The sequence below is a fragment of the Epinephelus fuscoguttatus genome, linkage group LG18, assembly GCF_011397635.1.
Source record: "Epinephelus fuscoguttatus linkage group LG18, E.fuscoguttatus.final_Chr_v1".
In the NCBI taxonomy this organism is placed as follows: domain Eukaryota; kingdom Metazoa; phylum Chordata; class Actinopteri; order Perciformes; family Serranidae; genus Epinephelus; species Epinephelus fuscoguttatus.
Genome location: NC_064769.1, coordinates 20,921,740 through 20,947,122, shown reverse-complemented (window position 1 = coordinate 20,947,122; position 25,383 = coordinate 20,921,740). Strand labels below are relative to the sequence as shown.

Sequence of the window (25,383 nt, the reverse complement as noted above, 5' to 3'; positions counted from 1 at the left end):
CAGATTATTCCATGTATAAGGTGCACTGTAAGAGAGTGACATTCTTCCTACTTCAGTTCTGATTAAGGAAATGTGAAGCAACAACCTGTTCTGTGAGTGTGCACAAGGGTTATGTGAAGTCAGATTTAAAAGGGTTGACATATAGGGTGGAAGCATCTGCATCAAAGCTTTATAAATGAACAGATACCAATGCTGTTCCTGCTGCACAGCCAAATGTGGCCAGCCAACCTTTCAGTAAAGGTGGCAGTGATAGGTGCTGTACGAGTGGTAGACAACATCCAGAGATTTCAGTATAGAGGCAGCAGCTTTTCCATGTAGAACATCGCCATAATCCACAACAGACAAAATTCTACAATTATTTATACAAAAGGAAAACAGTTATTTCTGTACAGAAAGCCAAGTATTGTTCTCAATTTGGCAGTCAGAATGTCAACGCGGTACTTACAACTAAGATTGTCGTCCAGCCAGATACCAAGATGAACATGTGTTGTTGGACTCTATGGATGTGCCATTTGCAGAATAAATATTGAAAGATACAGTATGAGTAGCCTTGGTGAACAGCATACAGTTGTTCTTTTATGAGTTTAGTACTAACTTATAGTTATGTAATTGAAATTGAATTTGGAGTTTAAGTTTAGTGTAGGAGGAAAATAAATCCTAAAAACAACAATGAAGCACATTTTTAGCCCACAGTGCAATGGTAGTTTTTAAATGGTAAAACAGCGCCTCTCAGTGGAAATATACAGAGTTGCAGCTTCAGTAAGTTTTGGGACGCCATTTCTGATAAAGTGGAAAACACGTGGGCTCTTTATCAGTTTCTTCAGCACTGTATTTATATTTGCATGGTTTGTGTATTTAGTAATGTAGGCCTACACGTGCATAGTGGTTACAACACAGAGATTTGAACAAAGCATGTGCCTTAATTAAGCCTTAACTCATAATGTTAGGGATTATAATAAAAATATGAATATTATTATATTCATTTTTTTCTGTCAAATATTAATATGTCAAGTTAACTGTTACTAAGAGAGAGATATATGTTGGTGATGTGTTTGTAGTGGCTCATCAGTGACAGTGACAGCATATCAAAAGTCATCGGATATCCTCTGATGCTGCTCATATGGTCCAATAACACACCGGCCTCTCTCAGCAGACATCTTCCGGGTCGACACAGAGTTCGCCTGTGCCGCACAGAGCACAGAGGACTATTTGCAAAGGTCAGTCGACTTGTGTGCTGATAACCTTCCCACTCTCACTTTTCACCGTGCATTTGTTTCGGTTTGCATGTCTTTGCGTGTGTGGGGAGTTTTTTGACTCATACATCGCCCCGGTGCACGAGACAGATGTGTATTAGCTACCAGCTAAAGCGCGAGCTAGCTCATGTTAGCTTTCATCCCCGGCTAGATTTGCAGACAAAAAAGAGAAGTGGCAGGATGCAGCTGGCTGCAAAATAATTATGTGAAATCCATTAGTTTGTACCCAGTAAATTGTCTGGATAAGACAATTGTGAGCGCGTGTTGTGATGTGGCAGCCGGTGATTTCAACGGTTTTATTGGTGCCTTTATGGGTCATAAACGTTAAAAGATGCCGTTAGCCAGAGGTTTATGAGAGCCGCTCCACTCCTGACCCGGGTTTAATCCGGTACATACAGGACAAAGATGCAAACGTTTGCTATATGATGCCGTGTCCATCTCCGTTCAATGAAATAACGTTATGTTGTTTACAGAATGTCAACTGAAACTGTATGAGTCATATCTTATAACCGCGATGTTTTTTTGCTGACGTGGTGGTTTCAGTTTTTCTGACATTAAACAAGAGTCCTGAACTCATCACACCCAGCCTGCACTGTGTGAGGAATCAATGATGTCTGCTCTGCTCCACGCTTGTTTTGGGGTTTAAATAGTCTCTCTTTCATATCGTATATGCTCATATCAGTTATCAAAATAATCTATTCTCAGATCAGATTATCAAGTGGAAAGATTTGCTGCTTTTCTTTGATGGTAACTTTAAAATATTTTGGTTTTGGATTGTTAGTAGGACAAAACGTAAAACGTAATTTTACCATGTCAACCCCACAGACTAAATGACTGATAGACAAAGCAGAATAGTAATTGACAATCTGCTTTCAAACAACAGAACAGACCCACTGCATGGTTTGATGTGCGTATGCTTTGCACTTGAATTATAAAACATTGATTAGATGATGATATATTGATCCTTTGACTCAGCTGCATTTAAGTCTACCATTAAGGTCAGTTCTCCTGCCAAGGCTTCACAGGCTGCATAAGGGACACAGTTGATTCACATAGATTTTTATAGTGAACCTAAGATTTTATTACAACTTGGTGCTAATTTGCAAAGTCGTAAATGCCTTCTGGGACTGCAGCTGACAGTTATTATTATTTGTTTCAATCATCAATGGATTAGACTGTTTGGGCAACTACTCGATTGAATATTTAGTTATTAAAGTGTCAGAAAATAGTGCAAAATGGTAAAGTTTCTAACAGACTAGCTATATAACCCAGATATTATAAATTTCCAACTGTAAAGAAAAGCAGCAAATTTTTATATTACAGAAGCTGTAACTAGTAAATGACACAAATATTTCCTTGATAAATGACTGAAATGAGTAATTGATTAGAAAAAGTTGTTACACTACATTTTCAGTTAATTGACAAATCATTCCCACTCCACTTTCAGCACTAATGTGTCGTGGTGTTGATTGGTTTCACTTCTAGTTTGGGTTTCCCTCTCAAATCAATAGTCTGTTTTTGACCTTTTAACTAAATCGGTCTCTTTACTTTGTGCACTCTGTGGAATTTATTGCCAGTCTATTCTAGTTTAAACCCTTCTACACCAGACTAGCTCTCCCAGTCTATCCCAGTTCCATTATCTCCCTTTAAAGTAAACATGCTGTCCCTCATGCTGTTTCCTGCCCCAGAGTCATTTGGAAGGCTGCAGCTTAAAGAAGTGTTTGTGGTGGTCTGTGATTTTATTTACGTACACATGTGTAAATGACATGACAAAATGTGCATATGCCTGTGGGAGAGCAAATAGATTCATAATGTGGCTCCAACAGGCAATTGGATTTGAGTACACAGACATGTAGGAAAGTGTGTGACCTGTTGCATAAACATAGTGTGTGTTTGATCTACACAGGAACAGGGTAGGACGTGTTTCTGTGGAACGTGTGTGCACAACTTACAGTACATACTTTCTCAAATGTGACAGTATGTGCAATTGAATTAAAGCTAATAGTAGTGGAGTCATTGAGACTCACAGATCTTTGACCTCTCTTGTTCACATACTTTCATCCTCCTGTTATTCCTCTTCACCCCCCTCCCCTCTCTTCCTGCTCTTATCTCTCACTTGTCTCTTCCACAGGAGGGGTGCCGTCTGTCCTTTTGAGCTCCTCCTGGTGTGTGAGTGTCGGGTGTGTGTGCACCATGGCGAGCCTCCTGCGTGTCGTGGCAGCCAGCTGCTCAGCCCCTGTGTTCAGTGGTGTATCTTGCGTGAAGCTGCAGAGCAGCAGTGGTATCAAATCAACATGCCTTCGCTTTTTCAGGACCCATCAAGCTCTGGGAAGATGTGCCAGCCCAGGTAAGACACCGGCACACACACACACACACACACACACACACAGTGATTTGGCATTAGAACACATAATACTTCACAAAAAGCATTTAACGTTTTTATCAACAAATGGTCAAGAAATAGGTTCTTTAAATGTCTACATTAATGAAATAATCGTTAGTGTTTTGGTGCAGACTAGCAAGAGCAGCAAGCAGCAAGAAGGCAACACAATATTGTTGCACAGATCTCCACTGAGGTTGCATGATCTTGCAAACTACGCTGTGACAAAAGGTCATCCTTAAGAAGCAAAGAGGTTGTGATGGTACATTTAAATCTTTACCAGTCAGCCTTGAGCAAATGAAGCATCTACAAACAAAAATATTAGATTAGATAGATAGATTAGCATCAGCGACTAGCTCGTACAGCTGCTGTGTATGTACGTGGTTAGTGTGATACTGTAGATTGGAAATTTTCCTGCTTGATTGTTCATATGGCTGAAAATTAAAACTATTGTTGAGTTTGCACACATTAGATGACTGATGCAAGCAAAGATTGCCCTGAGAGCTGAAATGATTAGTCAAATAATTGATTAGTTTTGACAACAAATTAACCATTCATCTTTTTTAAAAAAAATCCAAAATGCCAAACATTCTTTGGTTCCAGCTTTTTAGTTATGATGATTTGCACCTCTTGTCCATTTCATATCATTGTGCCGTTAATCTCCTTGAGGATCTGGCTGTTGATCGAACAAAGCAAGCAATTTGATCACCTTGGGCTTTGAGAAAAAGCAAATGGCATTTTCACAATTTTCTAGACCAAACAATTATTAATCAACAAAGAAAATCTGTAGTTTAATCAGTCATTAAAAGAAGCATTAGCTGCAGCCCTAATCACCTCTCTGGTTAATTGGTTAATGGGATTTTCCATAGTGGCTTAAAGGGGATGATGGTGGCACCAGTAGGTCTAAAAGCAGCCATGTTGAGCAGATTTTTCTAACTTTGGAGAGAAAATGCTCAGGTACAAAGTCATGTATGTTTGAGCAGTTACATAATCACATTTCTCATGACATAGCTCCTTTTTTATCGGTACACGTCACACCAGCGGAGGTGAATGGTACAGACTTGTCTGTATTCACAGTCGTGTGTATCTGAAAAGGAAGCAAGATAATAAAGGGATGGGTTAATTCATGGATATCTGGCTGGTTTTCTTCTTGTGGACTCTAAATTTAAAACACCTGTTACGCAGCAGTTGAGGTTACACGTGGTACTACTGATAGCAACATGAAAACACCAGCTGTGTGCATTCTCATGTGCTTGTCTATCAGGTGCAACATTGCAGGTGGCAGCATACTCATAGTGTAGTAGCTACTGCTCAGCATTAGAGTGGACAGACAAGTATGCTTATTCATGCCATTGTCCTTTGTTGGCCCTGGCAACTGGTGAAACAAATCTGTCATTAAGAGTAGAGCACTACCCATTCATATCTGGATTTACATGCTTATTCCTTTTTAACTCCTCTGTCATCTTATTTGTTATGAAGAATGTAATCGCCTGTGTAGGTGAAGTAGATAAATATAAAACTAAACAGAGGACATCTTTCCTGTTCATCTTGTTAAAAGTTGATTGTAGAGGTCATTGCTGCTACCTGCATTTTCTTTCAGTCCTAAGGTCCCATTTAGGACGCTGCAGTCCTCAGGCATTAATTATCCATTCCCCATGCCCACACTCTGTACTGCGTAACCTAGAACATGTGCGTGTGTGTGCTTTGAAAGCTAGCACCAGCTGGTTGCAGGTGCTTCATGTCTGTGTGTGCCAGTGTTTCTCTGTATGTGTAGGTGGGTGTTTAAGGGGAACTTGTGACCTGGTTCATGCTGGCATTCCTGCAGTTCAGCAAGCACCAGTAACAACTGGCAGCGTCTATTCTGGACACACATGTATCAGCTTACAGGCTCGTAGAGGAAGGAAAACACACCACACACTCCGTATAGATGTGGTCATGGTCTGACCTCTGGGTAGTCTATAGGCGCACAGTATAGACTCTCAGGCAGTGTGTCGATATGAGGCCAGGGCTGTCCCGAACATCATTTTACGGGCGTTGAAGACTCAGTGAGAGATATCTGCAGTTAATCAAAGCTTTGATTGGGGGCGACATAAGTTAATGAGTCAGTGCAATAAAATAAATAAAAAGAATATATAGCCAGACTGCTGTTACGTGCAGTTTCCAGGTGATTTGCCAAGCTTGTTGTAGATTTGTGATATACCAGTTACCTTTGGCATGTCTGGCACTCGACTTTTCAGGGGTCAACTTTTGAAACTATTCCAGATGCTTGACTTTTTCTTGCTAATGTATGTGTAAGCCTGCCAAGTGTGTTTAAATTGTCCCAGTTTTAGCAGACTGTTGCAGGCACTCCCAACTTAGATGTACTGGAGATGTTTGTATGTGGAACTAGTGTTGTGACATGATTACAGTAATTATGCTCTTGGTCAGCAGTTGCTACTTAAGTAGGTCTGTCTGTTTTCACTGTTGAAATTGTGACGCGGCACCCTTACAGGGCGTTTAAACTGAAAACAGGGTGCCACCAGTGTACTTACGGGAGAGTGCATGGTGAGAATCATGTGTACCTGTCTGTGTACAGAATCCTCATTGAAATAAACAAGGGGAGGTGTTTAATGGTCTAATAGTCACACAGTGGATTTTACTTTAGGTGTTTCCTACCTAAACACATCCCGTGTATCATTGGGTTAACAAAAGCGTTGAATGCATTTCCTTATGTAGCATCAGGTGACTCTTGCTGTATAGAAATGTAAATGCTGTCTTGTGCTGTGGAGCTTTTTCTATAACAAGTTGTCTGAGGACGGGTCTTCACAGCAGGGTGAGAGGAAAGGCAGCATGTCATAGGCTCATGTGTTTATGTATAGACAAGGAGACTGAGGGGGAAAAGCTGTGGTGGAATTTTCCATAGGAGCTGACACAACATGTCACCTGCTCAGACACTAAAAAAAGAATAGTAATAGTTTGGTGTCTTTGTATCTCTACTGTCCCACCTTCTTGACTCTGTTTCAGTCTTTTTGTAGTCCCATTAACAATTTCATGCTCATCATTAAATTCCCCTTTATTCTCAGACATGTTGAGTTAGGTCTGTTTTTAAATGGCTAAAGTCCAAAACAACATATGAAAGCTTTCTACCCATATATTGCAAACAACAATGCAGTTTGTTGTTTTGTGTCTGTACCTTACACTCTAACTTTAAGGATCCCCTCCACAAAAAATGCGTTTTCCTTCTGTGCATGTCCCCTTAAATGTCTGACCTTTACTCCACTGACTTGAGTCTGTGCAAAGTTGGTCACTAGAGAGGTGTTTTAACATTCCTGTACTGAAGGGGGCAATGTCTGAGTGCTTCCCTAAAATCTGAGATTCAGATATAGGCTGGGTAGCCAGATAGGTACATCACTAATACATGTAATGCGTATCAACAGGAAACAGATTCAACACAACTCCAGTAAATAAAAAACAAATACAATGACACAGTGAGAGTTAATTTTCCAAATAATTTAAGTATTTTCAGGACGAAGGGCTCACAGTGTTACATAACAATTCCATCGTGTGAAGACACAGGTTTTTAGATACATTCAGTCAGACATCCTAAATACACTCACACAAGTGCAAGATAATACAAAAATATACCAAATAAAAAGGACATTTGATACAACACGATATACAGTGGTTAAATATGGCTGAAATATTATAGGGTTCAAAGAAAAAGACAGTGATATTATTTCAAAGTAAAGTGAAGAAGTTTTCACAACAAACATAGAATGTGCTGTTTTTGGATGTAAACTGGACCCTGGAGCTTCTTTCCACTAACTACCATAACCCCCATCATATCAAGTATTCTCATATGTTTCACAACCATTAAGACTGTGAACCACGGCCAGTTAGCCAACAAGCTAACAAACAACTTAAACAAAAAAAGATGCTAACTACACTTACCATACTGATTTGTCTACCAGTTGCCAATTGTGGTTCACAACATACTCCTCATCTGAGTCAGTGTCTGGCTGAATTTCAAACATGTTTGACTGAAACTCTCTGAGGTTTCCTGTAATGCTAACATTGGCCATCTTGATGCAAACTGCTCTTTCACAGGTCAAACTTGCATGAGCAGTAGGGATATCACAATTATAGATTTTCTTGGTACGATTATTGTCAGAGAAATAATCACGGTTTTACAATTATCACGATTATTATGCATTAATTAATTTCACACTATAAATGTGTAAAATCACATGAACACTCCTTATAGATCTTTAAGTTTCATTTATTTCCATGTGCTCCTGCTTTTTCTTTTATCTCTCAACACAACAATGATGGTTAAAAGTATCTGTGGCGACTATTTTGTTCATGTATGAAAATATAGTAGCCGTACAACCAGGCTTGGTAAAATGTTTTTAAGTTGATGTAAAAAATAAACGACGAGCATTTGTGAAATCCTGCACTTGTGTGGATGTGAGTTTCTGCCTGTTGTCTCACTCCAAAGAGCTACACGGACCCAAAACCATTCCAACCTCACGCTGTGTGCACACAAACTGCAAAACTATCCATCAGAAAAAGTTTTTGAGACGTGCCTCAGCTTGTCAAGTTGCACTGTAAGCCCAAATCGTATCATACCACTATGCCATTAATTGCAAATGACACGCTAACATGTAATTTTTAATTCAATGTTACATTAGATAAATTGAGATTGACGTATTTTAATCCAGTTATTGTGCATTTACCTTTACTTGTGCATGTAAAGCCAGGCGGTTGTCCCGCAGGTGTTGTATCATGTTGCTCGAGTTTGATCCTTTGGCTGCGACTTTTTTTGCGGCATGTTTTACAAACTGAAAAGCCATCGTCAACAATGACCCCTTGGTCATTTTTGCGATAGTCATTTTGCCATAGCCAGTATGTTCGCACACAGCTCACTTTATCCGTTTTTTGGGGGGGGGATAAGTCTTCTTCATCCATACTTCATCACTCGGCGATGCCGCTTGTGTAACTTTGTTTTCGTTCCGTGCGAGTTGCGCTGACCTACTGTATATGGTTCCGCGTCCCGGCATAATCTTTGGAGAGTGACGGTGTTGAGGAATCTTTACGAATAATTAACCGTGCCGTTTAAAATCGCGGTTAATAGTGAAATCAAGTAATCATGACATCCCTAATGAGCAGTACTGGAGAAAGAGGAAAGCGAGAGTAGAGGCCAGATCCAGAATTTCTTAAAGAGTAGATCTGCTTTTGGCCCCAGTTTGGAGGGCTTTTTTATAACTATTATGTGGGTAAATAATGTAAAACAAAATATTTGGATAAGTACATACATTAAATCTGAAAGGGAGGCTTTAAATATAGACAGGCTGGCTGTTACGGATTTTTTTTGTTGTTGTTCTTATACGCCATGTAATATCTTAAATTGCTGTAGGATGGATTGGCATGTGATTTTGTACAGACGTTCACGTTCCCCAAGGAAAAAACTTAATTTATCTCTCTTTGGTTTATCACTAAATACCTGCAAAACTCTTGGCATTCCCATCTGCCTCAGCTGCACTGTGTGTGCAGTGCTAAACAGCAAATGTTTGCATGCTAACACATTAAATTAAGTGCAGCCTCACAGAGCCACTAACATGGCTGTAGTCTCTTACTGTTGTTGCTGGACACTGACCTTGTCTGCCTACCAAGGCCATTGCATATAGAGCACAGTATGTATGGTAAACACAGTTTTTACTTTGCTCATGGCTGTTTCGTGAAGAGATTCTCCTTAAAGCTGCAGAGGTATCTGCCTGAAAGAGTATTTTCCTCTGTGCTGTTGTGATATTTATCATGAAACATTTTTTTTTAAATAATCTCCCATGTCTTAAATCATGAGTTCTGACTTGTGAAAGAGAAAAGCTGCATTAACTGCTATGATTAACTAAATTAATAGTTAGTTATATAGTTATATTAATAGTATCCTGTGTATTGTTAGTGCTGTTTTGAATAATGAATTAACAGCTATCACTTATCTCACATGCTGCTCTATTGTTTCTCTTTGCCTGCAGGTATTCCATACAAACAAATCACAGTCGGTGTTCCCAAAGAAATCTTCCAGAACGAACGTCGTGTAGCACTTTCTCCTGCTGGTGTCCAGGCGCTCATTAAACAGGGCTTCAATGTCATCGTCGAGTCTGGAGCAGGAGAGCCTTCCAAGTTTGCTGATGAACATTACACCCAGGCTGGAGCAGCAATTAAAGACGTTAAGGATGTCTTGGCGTCTGATGTGCTGGTTAAGGTAGGATTTAAGTGGGGGGTGGAGTATTAGATAATTCACCAAGTCATAAGGGTGGGAGGAAAAGGTTAATGAGGTCAGGGTTAGTGGATTTGTTGCAGCCATCCTATCACACACTCTTCTGTCCTGACCTTTGTTAACCAGTATCTCTGCTCCCAGGTTCGTGCTCCTGTTTTCAACCCTGACCTGGGTGTCCATGAGGTGGAGCTGATGAAGGACGCAGCCACTTTAATCAGCTTTATCTACCCGGCTCAGAACCCAGAGCTGATGGACATGCTATCCCAGAAGAAGGCCACCGTCCTGGCCATGGATCAGGTGCCTCGAGTCACCATAGCCCAGGGTTACGATGCACTGAGCTCCATGGCAAACATTGCAGGGTATGTACATGGTGCCTTCAAGGGAGGTCATGTTTACTGTGTTTGAGAGGTGTTTGCTTGAATGACTCACTGATGTGATTTTACTGTCTGTCTAAGAGAGACATTGCACTTTCATGTGTTCAGATATTAAAAAATATATCTGTTCAAGTAGTTTCTACTGTCATAATTTAACTTGTTTAAACACAGTACAGTTCATACCTGTATCCATATTGCATTATGTTTCATTACCTGTGTTGTCATTTCAGGTACAAGGCAGTTGTTCTGGCAGCAAACAACTTTGGTCGCTTTTTCACTGGACAAATCACAGCTGCAGGGAAAGTGCCTCCTGCAAAGGTGAGTGATACAATTATGTGATTCTGTAGTTAGTGATTCTTTTATTGGCAGACAACACAAGTATTATCATACATGTGAATGTGTCAGTTTTAACATGCCAAATCACTGTACTGACCATCCCAAACTATTTCATGTATGTGAATAGGTTCTGATCATTGGAGGTGGTGTTGCTGGATTGGCAGCAGCTGGTTCTGCCCGAGCCATGGGAGCCATTGTCAGAGGATTTGATACCAGGTTGGTTTTTGATGTTATACTGTGTGTCTGAATGCAGATGAAATGAACACTGTCTTTAACAGTCTGTATTTGAGCACAAGTGCAGAATTAGATGAAATTATTATCTGCTAATATGATCAGATTAGGGGTGTAACAGTACATATATTTGTTCCATACCATTCGTTTCGGGATGTGACATCTATTCGGTACCTCTCATGACCCAAACAGTCAAAATAGTCTATTAGTGTGTACTACTGGAAAGTTTTGGCAGCACACAACAATTTTTCAGCTGTAGTTGGGTATATCTGTAGAAACGCTCAAAACATTTCATTTATGACGGCGTCACCTGAACAAGACAAAAACAAGCTGCAAGGCAAAGTCTTTCTCTCCTCAGTGTTCAGGCAGTGTCACACTGCAGATTCAGACTGTGCCGAAGTAATAGTTCATGCCAAGAGTGTAAATTGCTTCCTGTATGCACCCAAATTTGCATATGTTGTATGTTGTGCAGTGCCAAATTTAAAGCATACGGTAAATGTGCTACAGTGTGCCTTCATGTGTATTTTAGGCTCAACATTTTAGTCAGTTGTGCCTGCCCTGTATAAATGTGTGCAAGCTGTAGGTCAGGAATAATCAAGTAAAAGTCTTACGATGGAGCATTACATTTCTAACATATATGTTATTTATTTTTATTTATGTTTTCTTATTGTATTTAAGTCCCTTAACTCTTCAGGAAATAACTCCAGCCAATGAGCCACCATTGAATGTTCACGTTTTCTCAAAAAATAAAATTTTCTGTATTAAAAATGCACAGGACCATGGCCCCAAAACTGAGATACATACAGGAACTTGAATTTTGTGTACCATTACACCCCTGGATCAGATTTGTTTATCTGGATAGGACTGACAACTGCAATGGCAGCATCTGATTTACTGTACATGTAATCATAGTGTATTAGAAGCCTTTGTAGAAAAAAATAGGACACAAATATGGTTTGAAAGAGTGACAACAATATTGCATAATTTCCACATGATTTGATCGCAATAGATTATAATCCTTAAGATTTCATTCCTAGGGGCAACAACACTCCTTGAATGCCAAACAGACTTAGGTTGTTTTTAAAGAAAAGAAGTCCGTCAATTTTTCCGTCATGCCATGAGCATCCAAAGTCTGTGTGTCTGTGCATGAAGGCAAGCAATGCTGTCTGCATTACCAGTCTAGCAGAGATATTTTTCCTTCTGCCTGACTAAAAATCACCTCTTCCCCTCATTTCCCAGAGCTGCAGCTTTGGAGCAGTTTAAATCTCTGGGCGCGGAGCCGCTGGAGGTGGACATTAAGGAGTCAGGAGAGGGTCAGGGAGGCTACGCCAAGGAAATGTCAAAGGAGTTCATCGAGGCAGAGATGAAGCTGTTTGCCAAACAGTGTCTGGATGTGGACATCATCATCACCACTGCTCTCATCCCTGGTATGCACAGAAGCATGAACTCATACACAGTTAACACCAACTGCAAATGTCAAAATTGCAGAGGGAAGCAAACAAAGGTTTTGGTATGAGACGTGTATTCTGGGCTGGTAGTCAGAGAATTTAGAAATAAAAAGGACCAATAACAAAATGTGAAACAATAAAAATAACTTTAACGGGAACATATTTTACAACAGTTTCTCATTTGTTCCATTACATTGTGTGGCCATGTATCCACAGCAGCTGTTGTGAATATGTTTCATTTCTTGGGAATGTGTGTGTAAAGCCTTGATGTCCGTCTCCATTGTAACATTATAGGCAGGCGTGCACCCATCCTCATCACCAAACCAATGATAGAGAGCATGAAAGATGGCTCAGTGGTGGTAGACTTGGCTGCTGAGGCTGGAGGAAACATTGAGACCACGGTACCTGGAGAACTGTCAATACACAAGGTCAGTGTACATCACACCCATACGAAAAAGACAAAGGTGTTTGGGTTTATCTTAATTGTCATTGTGTTAAAAGGGGTATTTTTTATTTTATTTATTTTTTAGGGAGTGACCCATATCGGCTACACAGACTTGCCCAGCCGTTTGCCGACACAGTCCAGCACTCTGTACTCCAACAACATTACCAAGTTAATTCGGGCCATCAGCCCGGACAAGGACAACTTCTACCTCGACGTCAAGGAAGTGTTCGACTACGGGACCATGGATCACGTTGTGAGGGGATCCATTGTCATGCAGGTAGGAGGTCTAATGTGGTCAGCAGTCAAACAAACATGTACGTATGTGTACAGCTGGGATGTCAGACAAATTTCTCAGCTGATAAACAGGTTGCAGCACAGAAGAAAACAGAGTCCATGCAGTCATATGGAAAGTCATTCAAAATGCCCTGCAGGTCCCTCTCATGGTCACTAGATGTCACCCTAACAACACTTTCTACTGAGAGCATTTCCACAGTTGTTAATGTAGTGGTGTCCCCTTGAGCATTTACAGTGAAAAAATGGGTTCTCTGACCTGTTTCTTACTCACTCCTTACTTAAGCAGCTAAAGTATGGAGTGCCAAAGTTGAGCTTGATTGGTGCAACTATTTAGTCAATTAGAAATGAAAATATTCAGGTAATTATACCCAAATGTCCCTACATTGTAACAATACAATTTAATTTCTTTTTTTTTCTTTTCTTTTTCTTTAGATATTTTTTGGGGCATTTTTAGCCTTTATTTGATAGGATAGACAAGTGTGAGAGGGAGAGAGAGAGAGAGAGAGGGAGTGACATGCAGCAATTGGCCACAGGCTGGAGTCGAACCCGGGCCGCTGCGGCAACAGCCTTGTACATGGGGCGCCTGCTCTACCACTAAGCCACCGACGCCCCGCAACAATACAATTTCATACTAAATGACTATTCTTCAATACTGCTCTGCCCATTAATAGCATTTGCATGATTTTGTTATCACTGTTGATAAAGCTTTGATATTTTTAATGACTTAATTGTAAGTTCATCAGTCCCACACGTTACCCAAAAAAAGGTCTCTAAAAAGTACTTGTTAGTTCATTACAATTAAAATTTTACTTTTGATATGGCATCAAATAAACCTCAAGCTTTTGTATGTTATATACAGCTCTATATTAAGATCTGCCTTCTAAAATGAGTGTTCATGCTGTTGTAATATTACAGTCTAAAATGCTCAAATTTAAGATAATTAAATTTTAGTAAGAGTCTGCTGATAATTTGCCCCCATTGGCTTGTTAAAAATAGAGTGGTGTATCAGTGCATATGTCGTCCAATTAGTAATAACACGACATCTGATGGTGCCTGAGGAAGAACAAGCTTAAAAGACATTGCAATCCAGAGCAGCTGCCTGTCCCGTTCCCTTTTTGTGTTCTGTGTGCTTTTAAGTACCTGCAGTTGAGCACATGCTGAGCAAATTAAATTTCCTCACTTTTTTATATTTAAAGGCTTCCTTTGTTCCTCTGTTTCCTCTTTTCCACCAAATTAGCTCTGGTTCTTGAACTGGTTACGTTCAGGATTCTTTGAACTCTGATGCTATCGAGCACACGAGCCTGCGTTTCCACTAGTCTTGAACGAAACAATTGTCATCAAGGATGCGTCATCAGCGGAAGGAGTTGCGCAATGCACAACAGGAGTAATTAGTAGCAGCAAGATGGCGGATCGCATGATTATCTTTGAGCTTTTTTCTGTTATTACAGATGTTTGTTTTTAATCAAAATTTAAAAATCAAGCATTGACCAACTATCAGTGATGAGATGATTATTTTTTGCTTAACTTCTCAAATGTTGCCTTTTACATCCTTTCTTTCCAACCTGTAGAATATGACACGTCCACTGATGTCTTCGTGGTTCACATTAGGTCAAGAAAAACCTGCTATTTTTTGGTTCCAGCAGGGAACCAACTTTTTGGGTTCTGAACCAATTTATATTTGGTCAAATGCTCTGAACGGTTCAAAATTAGGAGCATGAATGGGAACAGAATCCATACATACTGGTGGAAAATGAAACAGTAAATGCCCTGATAACTATCTGGGTCACAGTTCTGCAAATGTGAGGGACCCTTATAAAAATGTTTGCTTTTATAGTATGTGTTAATGTTAAAAAAAAGTATTTTGTTATTCACTGTTTTTCATTTATTAACTCTCTAATGTGGATATCAGTGCTGGCCTTTCTTTAATATCAGTGTTCTCTTAGTAAGGTGGACCCAAATCATTTAAATCAGTTTGAAGTCATAGATTTTGGGCCATTATTTTTGCTTTAATCAATCTAAGTCAAGCTTTGTTCATTTTTTTTGGAGTAAACAAATAGACTTTCCATACCTAATCGCAATAACAGCCACACATCTTATAAATGATGTTGAAATGCAGATATCACTTACTGTGCTTACTGATCATTAGTTTGCTCACTTTGATCTTGACAGCACAGTCTAATGTTTCACAGATTTACTAATGCACCAGAGGTCATTGTACACCACCAGGTGATGAGATCAGGGAATAAAGTGCAGATAACTACAAGCCGAGCCATTAATATGGTGGTTAGGAAAGACTGATTGAACTTTCTGTTTGTTCTTTTTTCCCCCGTCTTTCTCCTTTTTCACATCATACCACTCTCTGTCTAATTATCGTCCCCTCCAGAATGGAAAGAACCTGTTCCCCGCTCCCCAGCCCAACAATGTGCCCGTTGCAGCTCCTCCTAAACCTAAGTCCGTCCAGGAAATGGAGAAAGAGAAGGCTGCACAAATCTCCCCCTTCAGGGCTACACTCACCACTGCTGGCGTGTACACTGGAGGTGAGTGGGATGTGCCATTAAATTAAGATTTTCTGGTGAGGCAGAAAAATCAGGACGATGTTATCTCAGAGCTTTTCTCATTTACAGGGTTTGTTTTTGTTAATTGTCTACATTGGGTCTTAAAGGGACAAGTTTATCTTGAGTGACCGGGTCATGGATTGGGGAAAGCAACATTACTGTTAGGTTTTTCAAATTTTTTGGCGTTTTGAGCAACACAAGCCGAGTGCCAACTAGTTCCATTACATTTGAGACAAAGCAATGGCCAATATCACTCAGCAACTCACAACAAAACAATCTAGATTGATAAACAGCACTACAGGTAAGAGGACAAATATGCATTCTTGATTTTGGGGTGAACTGTCCCTTTAAGGTCTGTCAGAAGGTGAAACATAGGTTAATAATCAGCTTTCTAGGTCACTGCTGGAATGTGCACAGGAGGCGAGAAATGACACACACACACAGACGCCCTGTCAGTGTCAGGAAGTGTTCATTGTAAAAAATAGTGTCATGCTGAGTGTGTGTTTGAAGTAGTGCTGCAGTGAGTGGTTCCCATGGTGCCACACAGCAGCGCCCTGTGTAAGTGCGCCACATGCAGTTAATGTGGTTCACACATTGTTCAGGCACTCAAGTAGTTTCCTACTTCACACCACCACACAGCTTCTGGTGTTAGCTGCTCTTTTTTTTTTAAAGAGTGAGAACTTGCTTTGTTCTGGTTATGTGCTTATTAGTGTGGCATGTAATGAAGTAGTTTTGATCATTTTAGATTGATTGTTGTGGACGTTGAGTGTTTGTTATATGCGAGATACCAACAGTCTTGCAAATATAGCGAGACAAATTGCTCTTTCCCTGTCTTGAAGTCAAAAAGAAATAAGGACATCATGGGTGGTCAGGTGCCCACCACATCTACCACAGTCAGAGAAAATATGCTTATGATTAGGGACATGTACTACATCCAAAACTCATTTATACTAATTAAACTGCTACTATAAGCCCAGAGGAGTTGAGCGATAGCAGGATAGGAAAGAGAAAAAGCATTTCTGCAACACAGAATTAAGTTGGTCTGAGACACTCTGTGCTAACCAGGACCATCCATCATGTGAAGCCCTGTGGCCCACAATTTTTTCCCATCAACGTGCATGGTGAAAAAGACGTCTGTAAAATCAGTAGATACATTTTTTTGATCGCCACAACCCCTGCAAAAAGACTCATTTCACTATCAGAAATGGATCCATTTGAAACTTCTAAAAGAGCTGCATGATTTAATCATTCTATTCCTATTTAAGTTAGCGAAGTGCTAAACAGTAAGCTGTCGGCTTGGCTTTTAGAAGTCTCTCGTGGGGTTGCCACACACTACGGGCCACACAGTGCAGAAGCAGTGCTGATCATCTGAGTAGCTTTATGCCCGTCAGCTGAACTTTTTTGGCTCCATGTGCCACCGAGCAGCTTTCAAAGGAATGATGGGAGGTCCTGCTTCCAGTGTGGTATCCAGTTCGCTTTATACATCTCTCAAAGCCCCCCTCTACCGAAAATCCATCTTGGCATCTCTCCACCGTCACTGCAGCTGGAGGAATGATGGTAATGGAGTATAGTGGCACTGTTTCCAGTAAAAGCTTCTAAACCAAAATCTTCACAATTGGACATGTTCCAGCAGGAATATGATCCAAAATCATGCAGAAATTTACAACATCTGCAACCAAGATTACACATTTCCCAGATGTTTGCATTGTGCTACATGTAGCAGTGCAGGCTACACAATGTAAACACTTGTAGTATGTGCCTGGACATATAAAGAAATCTGTCTCGTGCTGACATCATCTTGTCTCGAAAGTAGAAAAAAACAAACAGAATATTCAGAACAGTCTGAAGCTGGAAGATTTTGGCCACATTTAAAATTAACATCCATCATTGTAACACACAGAAAATAAGGAAAAGCATCATAAGTCTCCTTTAACTTTGTCTTTCTTTGTTCCAGGTGCTGCCACTTTGCTGGGTCTGGGTTTGTCGGCTCCTAACGCTGCCTTCACTCAGATCGTCACCACCTTTGGTCTGGCTGGCATCGTGGGATACCACACAGTGTGGGGGGTCACTCCTGCTCTGCACTCTCCACTCATGTCTGTCACCAACGCTATCTCAGGTTAGTTAAGTGTGTCTTTTGCAAAACACCTCTCAGTCCAAAACACCACCACATGGAACATGCAGGAGAAATATAGTAATAAATCACCTTTGAATTCTAACACATTAATAGAAAAATCCGAATACAATATGTAAAACAAAGCACAAAACATTCAAACACAAAGTAAAGACCTAGCTAGAGGATCAAACGTGTCAGTGCAGCAGTCCCCGTCGCCTTGCTGTTGCTTTTCAGAGCCCAAATAAAAACTTTAAAGATTGTGTCCTTATTGTTGGCTGCCGCTTAACACAGAGGGGTTAAGAGGTTACAGAGGTAAGTGCATGTGTGTGTTCTCGTGGCTTTGATCACCCTTGAGACCCACTCTGGGGTAGGAAGTAACACACCGTCGGTGATCTTTGAGGGTCAGGGAAGTCCTTTGCTCGTTTAACTGTGCACACAGTCGGACATGAGAGCTTGGCTGTGGAGCCCAGCAGTGCAACAACCAAGAGACAGTTTTCACTTCCTTTTAAAACTTTATTGCTTACACCTACACCCTAATTTAACATTCCCATCTTCACACCATCTTACTTGTTTATCTAAGTCTGTGCCCTTTTTATTTTCTGCCCTGATATCTCTTCTTCAAGTTCACAAAATGTTACTTTCTCAAATTCGTCAAATTCCATCAAAATCCCTTTTTAAAATTTTATTTTTGTTCGAAACAAAATGCACAAGTTCATGAGATCGTCATGAATATCAGTAGAATACAAGACCGCAAATAAAAGAAATTATTAGATGTTATAGTTCATTTGAAGGTTTTCCTTTCTCCTCTCCAAGTTGACTGTCCTTCTTTTCTCCCTTTCCTCCCTGTTCAGGTATTTTCCCTTCATATTTGGCGTTACTTTATTGCCTTTTTTTCTTTATTTCTGTCACTGACTGACTGTGGTTATGGAAACAGTGAGACCAACAGAATTCTGTTGTTGTGCCAGGCATCGTAAAGACACACACACACACACGCACAATCACTCAGACATGAGGGAATCATATTGGAATTTAGGGTTTGAGTGAGGGACAGTTATATTCTTCATGGGGAGATTATTGTGTTACAACCAATGTTGACTGTGACTGGTGGGTCATCTTAAATCCTTCAGACACTGGTGTCGTATCCAGTGGCTCATTGAGGTGCATCTTTATATCGGGTGTCTGATAGAAATGCTTTTATCTATTTGAGAGCACTGATTCACTGTGACACTCTGCCTGTAGCCTGGTAGCTGATGCTTGTCACAGTGCCACAACTACAGGACAGTAGCCCACCCAGTATATACGTGTGTGTGTGTCTGTGTGTGTCCACTGATGCCTATTGGCTTTCTTTCTGGCCTATCTGTTAGCTGTGGTGACCAAACTTGCCTTTGATCTCCACCAAAATGGTGTAACTGTACCATTTTGTTTTTTAAGATCAAGTAGCCCACAAAAAAATATGGTGTGCCAAATTTAGAAGGCCACAGCTGTTATTTCAGTATGTCAGTTACATATTTAATCAACATTTAGGTAAATATACTGTCTAAGTATCTCATTATCAGACACCCAATTTTAAAGGACTTGGATCAGAGCCCCCCCACCCCCACCCTCACCCCCAAAAAAACCTTGATCAGGACATCCCTATTAATGTAGCTTTTCAATCAGATCGCATTTTGATCTGAACTTCTTAAGTAAACATAAGCTACATATAATGTAGCAAGAGGAGGTTTAAGTAAATATTTTTTTGGCTGTGTACACACATAGGTCTTAACAGTGTACACCTAAATTCTTAAAGGAATATCTCACCCCCCAAATGACCATCTGTGTATCATTTACTCACCTCGTGTTATGTTAATTCATGAAGAAAACTTTGTGTTTCTCACATGCTCTTGGTGAACGAAGAATCCAAAAAATCTGTAAAGTCTTGATGAAGTCATAGGCAACTGCGTTTAACAGCAAAACTATATCAAAACATTTGTTTACAAACTCAAACACAACTCATGCAGTGTAATCCAAGTCTCATTTATCCAGTTGTATGCTCAGCACTTCCCAAACAGACAGTGCCTTCAGATTAGGGCTGTCAAAAGCACCATGAAATTGAGTTTGAATATTTACGAATTAAATTAGTAGAATTCAAATAATATTCAAATTTATTATCATTATTTTACTTTTTTTTTTTTTTTTTTTTTTTACAAAAAAACACACAAAAAAAAAGATGCTTATTGCTGGTGCAATATGAACATGACACTCGGATGAAAACACCCATTCTGACCTCACTGAAGTGCCAGGTATGACCAACTTCTGCCTCGCTATCTGAGCAATGTTTGGATACTTCAGTGCGTAGTTTTCCACCACAAGAGTGGATCCTGGTCGGCTCGTAGTGGTGTCTCATTCTGGTAACGTTTCATCTCTTCTTCAAAGAGGGTAGGCAGGGAGGCAGCAGCTGCAACACTCTCCCTGTATGTCTTCCCGAACAGGTCACGCATCGCTGTTGCTGCGTCCCTCTCTGGCCCGGCTTGTGCGCGAGCCATCTCCGCCCAAACGGGATTTGCCGTGATATACAACATTTTTAATAGTATTAATTAATTATTAACAATATTCGAATTATCAAATTTAGGTTCGAACTTATTAAAAATATATATATATTCGAAATATTTCGAACTTTAAATTTTTTTTGACAGTCCTACTTCAGATGGGGAACTGAACTAAAAGTAAAACCTATCTACTGTTTTACCTTACTGAAGACTGGAGCTGCTGGTCTACCACTGCCTCGATCAGTGAGTGTATCTATATTATCATGTGACTTTGGTGTTTTAAAGAGTTAGTTCAGATTCACCAAAGTCACACAGTAACACAAACAAACTCATCATGGCAGTCGTTTTCAGTGAGGTCAAATTACTGATTTGGGCAGTGGAGACTGGCTTTGAAGGGAGCATAGATGAGTTTCACTTTTAGTTCAGTGTCTGGTTTGGGAAGTACTGAGCATACAGCTGTATTAATGAGAGTTGAAATATACTGCACGAGTTGTGTGAGAGTTTTCCTAAGGGATGTTTAGATAAAATTTTGTTGCTCTTGAACAGGAACCCCATAGCACCAATTTTTTCAATTTTTTTGTTTAGATTTTTCCTTCATCTGAGGCATGTAAAAAAAGAAAAGTTTTGTTCATTAATTAAACGCAGCACAGGGTGAGTAAGTGACATACAAATGATCATTTGAGTGGGGAAGTTTTGCTTTTAAGCAAGCATCATATTCGCCTTGACTGCACACAAAAGCTAAATGCAGAAAAAAAACATGAAAATCCAAATGCATAAGCCCCTAATACTGTGTTTTATGAGGTAATTCAATCGGTTGAGATAAATATCTGATGTATCCAACAGATTTCATGGCTGCATCATCAACATAGGGACTGAGTTACAGACATTAGTTGCATTGAAATCTAAAATCAGCCAAAAAAGGAAGCAATCCAGATAAAAATGTAGGGAGCCTGGTGGCCAACAAATAGTAACAACCCTGGTTGGTGTCCAGCTGGGGAGTGGGGACCTTTGTTGTATGTCATTAGCCATCTAATAAGAGATGAGAAGAGGAGCAACACATCTTTTGAAGATTTAAAGAAGACATGCATTTGAAAACACAGAACTAGATTGCATATGGGATTTGAGCTGTGTGAGTATGCAAGTATGAGTTTACCTCACTGACATTGGCTAGCGTCTGTGCCAAGAGCAAAACATGCTTATCATTCGCCTCTGGAGAAAATTGATGGTGACATCCTGACATACTTTCAGGTGTTTCTGTGCTACAAACCAAATAAACCAAATCCTGTCAATTCTGTCATTTTTAAATACTCATCACAACAACTTTTCATGTTTCCAGCTGTAGTTGTCTCTTTTATAACAGTGGAAATTTTAAATTAGCCTGTATTTACCTAGTAGAAGTTGTGAAATGATGTTTGGCACCATTTGAAACTTGCTTTGTTTACGAGCTGATACACACATGATTAGAAAGTTGACTTTGCTGGAGAGAAAAAAGGAGACTAGTGAGAGAGGGTCAAACGTGCTTTATTTGTGAAATTTATAAACTGTTGACCTCAAGCACCAACATACATACATATACACTCTTTACCTGCTAGTCAAGCTAAATCTCACTCAACCACAATTCCGTGTGAATGCAGGCTCCCGGGGTGCTGTGTGTTGCATCTTACTGCCTGTAAGTCATTACAGGGCTGATGTTATCAAGGTTTCCTGAGCCTCTTTTGGTAAATACTCTCTTTCTCTCTCTCTCTCTCTCTCTGTCTCTCTCTCTCTCTCTCTCTCTCTCTCTCTCTCTCTCTCTCTCTCTCTCTCTCTCTCTCTCTCTCTCTCTCTCTCTCTCTCTCTCTCTCTCTCTCTCTCTCTCTCTCTCTCTCTCTCTCTCTCTCTCTCTCTCTCTCTCTCTCCTTCTTTTTTTATCTCTTAATCTTCCTATTTCTGTCTTTTTCCAATGTGGGAAGCAGACAGAGTATTCTGGACTTAAAGGAATACTTCACCCCCCAGATGGCCATTTGTATATTAGTTACTCTCCCGGGGCATGCTGAAGTCGTGAAGAAAACTTTGTTTTTCTTGCCTGCCTCTGGCGAAAAAAGAATTCAAAAACAGAGAAATTGGAGTCAATGGGGAGCTGTGTTTGCCATCAGCAAAACTACATCAAAACATCCGTTTGCAAACTGTCACAGAACTCATCTGTGCTCTCTTCAAAGCCAGACTCCATTGACGAAAACAGTAGTTTTACCTTGCATAACACAAGGGCTGCTGGTCTGCTGCTGCCTTGATGGGTAGTTTGTGTTATTGTGTAACTTTGGTGACTCAAAACTAACCCTTTAAAACACCAAAGTCACACAATAACACAGACAAACTAACTGATCGAGGCAGTGGTAGACCAGCAGCTCTGGTGTTCGGCAAGGTAAAATTACTGTTTTCATCAATGGAATCTGGCTGTGAAGAGATCAAACCTAAGTTTCACTGGATAAATGTGACTTGGATAACGCTGGTCGAGTTGTGTGAGAGTTTGTAAACAGATGTTTTGATAAAATTTTTCAGTTTTTGGATTGTTCGTTCACCATAAAGGCATGCGAGAAAAACTTTTTTCTTCAGGCATTCAAAGTAACACAGGATGAGTAATTGTTACACAAAAAGTCATTTGAGGGGTGAAGTGTTCTTTTAAGAGGACAACTTTATAGCATCTGCAGATGTTAAACAGTGATACTAGGGATGAACTTTTTTATGCCTGAATTGATGTTCAATTGTTTTTGTAACATCTTCACCAAAGGGTTTGGTGTCCTAGATAATGAACTCTGAAACTGGAGGTTCATGACTCCAAAGTATCCTTGTTCTGCAGGTCTGACGGCTGTGGGTGGTCTGTCCCTGATGGGAGGCAGCTACACCCCAACATCTACTGCTGAGACACTGGCCGTGCTGGCTGCCTTCATCTCCTCGGTCAACATTGCTGGTGAGTCACCCACACATAGACACCTCACAGCGATCCCTGCCAGTTACAGCAACCTTTAGCCAATAAAATATCAACTTAGGCTGAAGATTGAAGTGTTTTATATTGATTGTACAATAACATGCTTTCGAACCAAGTTCTGCAGCTGCCCTCTAACCACCTGCTCAGACCATAGTCGGCAGTGGCTCTGTCTTGGACCACACACATTCATCCCTGCTATTACGCTTAATAATTCCCATTATAATGACAAAGTGTTCCCGGAGTCATTATAATACTCATCACTCTCTAATAGTCCTGGGAAACACAGTGTTCCTCCAGGGCTGAGCCATGAATTTGTTCTAAATCCTCCCGTTAGCTCATAGCTAGACACCAGGGGAGAATTTGACGCAGTGAAAAGTTAACTTGCACAATGGTTTGGTTCAGCCTGTTTGTTAAAATGCACCAAAGCTTCCTTGAGTTTTTATGTGTGAGAGATGCAGGGTACCACAATGTTTTTTAAGTTCAAGGCCAGGCTGTGAATCCTGCCACAAATCTCGGGCCCTCTAGGCTCTGTGGCATTACTGTTCAAACCACCTATTAGTCTTTTAGATTTCCCTCACCGAAAGCATGCTGAAATACCACAGCCTTTATAGACATACCTAGTTTCATTTTTGATCTTCTACATGGGTTTGTTTCCACACGCACATTTCTAAGCGGTTTACCACATTACCCATAAACCCTTGGGAACAGAAAAAAACATTCCATGGAAAGGGACGAAACACAATAGTGAAATTTAGCTCCAATAAAACAGACCCTGAGATTTTTCAGTCTGCGCGTCTGTTTTGAGGAACAGGTCCCTGGCGATAGCTTCTTGTTCCCTTTGTGTCTCCGCAGCAGTATGATGTGGGAATGCATGGAAAACACCTGGGTCTGCTGAATATCTTGAGCTAAATATGTTCAGTTTTTCACAATCTAAATGTCAGTATGTGTTACCAGGTCCCCTCAGATTCCATATTTTCTTTTTATTGCACCAGGCTCAGTCACTGAGCTAAATCTTATCTGGAACTCTGATTTTTTTAAGTGGCTCAAAATATAATTGCATCCATGCTAGAAACAAACCAGCTGAAAGTCTTGTCTTGAAAGTTTTGATACGTAGTGGAATACTAGTTATTTCAGAGGCGCTATAAGTTTTTAGTCACACTAAAAACTAAAGTAAGATGCTTAACATTTGGTGCCTTTTCATGGACCCTAATATTCCACTAATAATCAGAATAAAAATGACCCATGTAGCCATCTCAATCACAAGAGACTGGTTTTAATCCAGCCCAAAAGGATGGAATTTTTTATTTGGATAGAGAGGGGTGGTGTAAACCTTCAATAATCCATTCAATAGGAAAAAATTAGCACCGAATATCCATGTAATAGTGGTGCAGTGCTTAGCATTGTCGCCTCACAGCAAGAGGATTTGCCCTTCTGTGAGAGGTTTGTACTGTATGTTTTCCTCATGTCATTGTGGGTTTTCTCCAGGTACTCTGGCTTCCTCCTACAAACCATGCAACAAAGACATGCATGTTAATTGGTGACTCTAAATTGCCCATAGGTGTGAATGTGAGTATGAATGGTTGTCTATCTTTATGCGTTAGCCCTTGGATAGTCTGGCGATCTGTCCAAGGTGTACCCCGCCTCTCACCCACTGTCAGCTGGGATAGGCTCCAGCACCCCCCTGACCCCCAACAGGTTAAGTGTTTACAGAAAATGAATGAATGAATGAACCATGTAAATGCTTAATCTGATTGTTTCCCTCTGGTTGGAATAAATACATTCTTTGCACATGTTTGCCCCATATGAGGATAACATTTGGTGACACAGGTGGTGTGTGTGTGCAGCGCATGACAGCTGCAATAGCTGTTTCTACGCACCTCCCTGATTGTTCATAAATTCAAAAACTATTTAGCGCTCTGCTGGTGCCACAGTCTTATGTGAGTGCTGTGATTCATTAACATACTCTTAGTAGCCTTATTTAAGGTGGTTGTTACAAGCTAAATTGTGGAGTCTCTGGACATAACAATCATCTATTGCTACCAGTAGCAGTGGCCTGCATATGAGACATTTATGGCACATCGGTAAGATATGACTTCTACCCTTAGTCTCCATGTAAGCTGTTTACATCTGTCATTTGTAGCTATAGACAATTATCTGGATTACACTTAAATTTTTTACTACTAAATTGGATAGGTTACTAAACAG

General features: G+C 40.2%; 1 protein-coding gene across 1 annotated transcript in view; it reads left to right on the top strand.

Moving 5' to 3' along the window:
• The first annotated feature begins 1,151 nt into the window (after nt 1–1,151).
• nnt (nicotinamide nucleotide transhydrogenase) overlaps nt 1,152–25,383 on the top strand; it is a 42,773-nt gene continuing 18,541 nt past the window's right edge. Inside the window, exons 1-12 of the mRNA XM_049604315.1 lie at nt 1,152–1,217; nt 3,385–3,600; nt 9,645–9,874; nt 10,031–10,248; nt 10,494–10,581; nt 10,727–10,815; nt 12,070–12,257; nt 12,573–12,706; nt 12,809–13,000; nt 15,401–15,554; nt 17,527–17,688; nt 23,050–23,160. Coding sequence (XP_049460272.1) covers nt 3,447–3,600; nt 9,645–9,874; nt 10,031–10,248; nt 10,494–10,581; nt 10,727–10,815; nt 12,070–12,257; nt 12,573–12,706; nt 12,809–13,000; nt 15,401–15,554; nt 17,527–17,688; nt 23,050–23,160 — 1,720 coding nt within the window. The 5' untranslated portion in view covers nt 1,152–1,217; nt 3,385–3,446. The remainder of the gene's footprint in view (nt 1,218–3,384; nt 3,601–9,644; nt 9,875–10,030; nt 10,249–10,493; nt 10,582–10,726; nt 10,816–12,069; nt 12,258–12,572; nt 12,707–12,808; nt 13,001–15,400; nt 15,555–17,526; nt 17,689–23,049; nt 23,161–25,383) is intronic.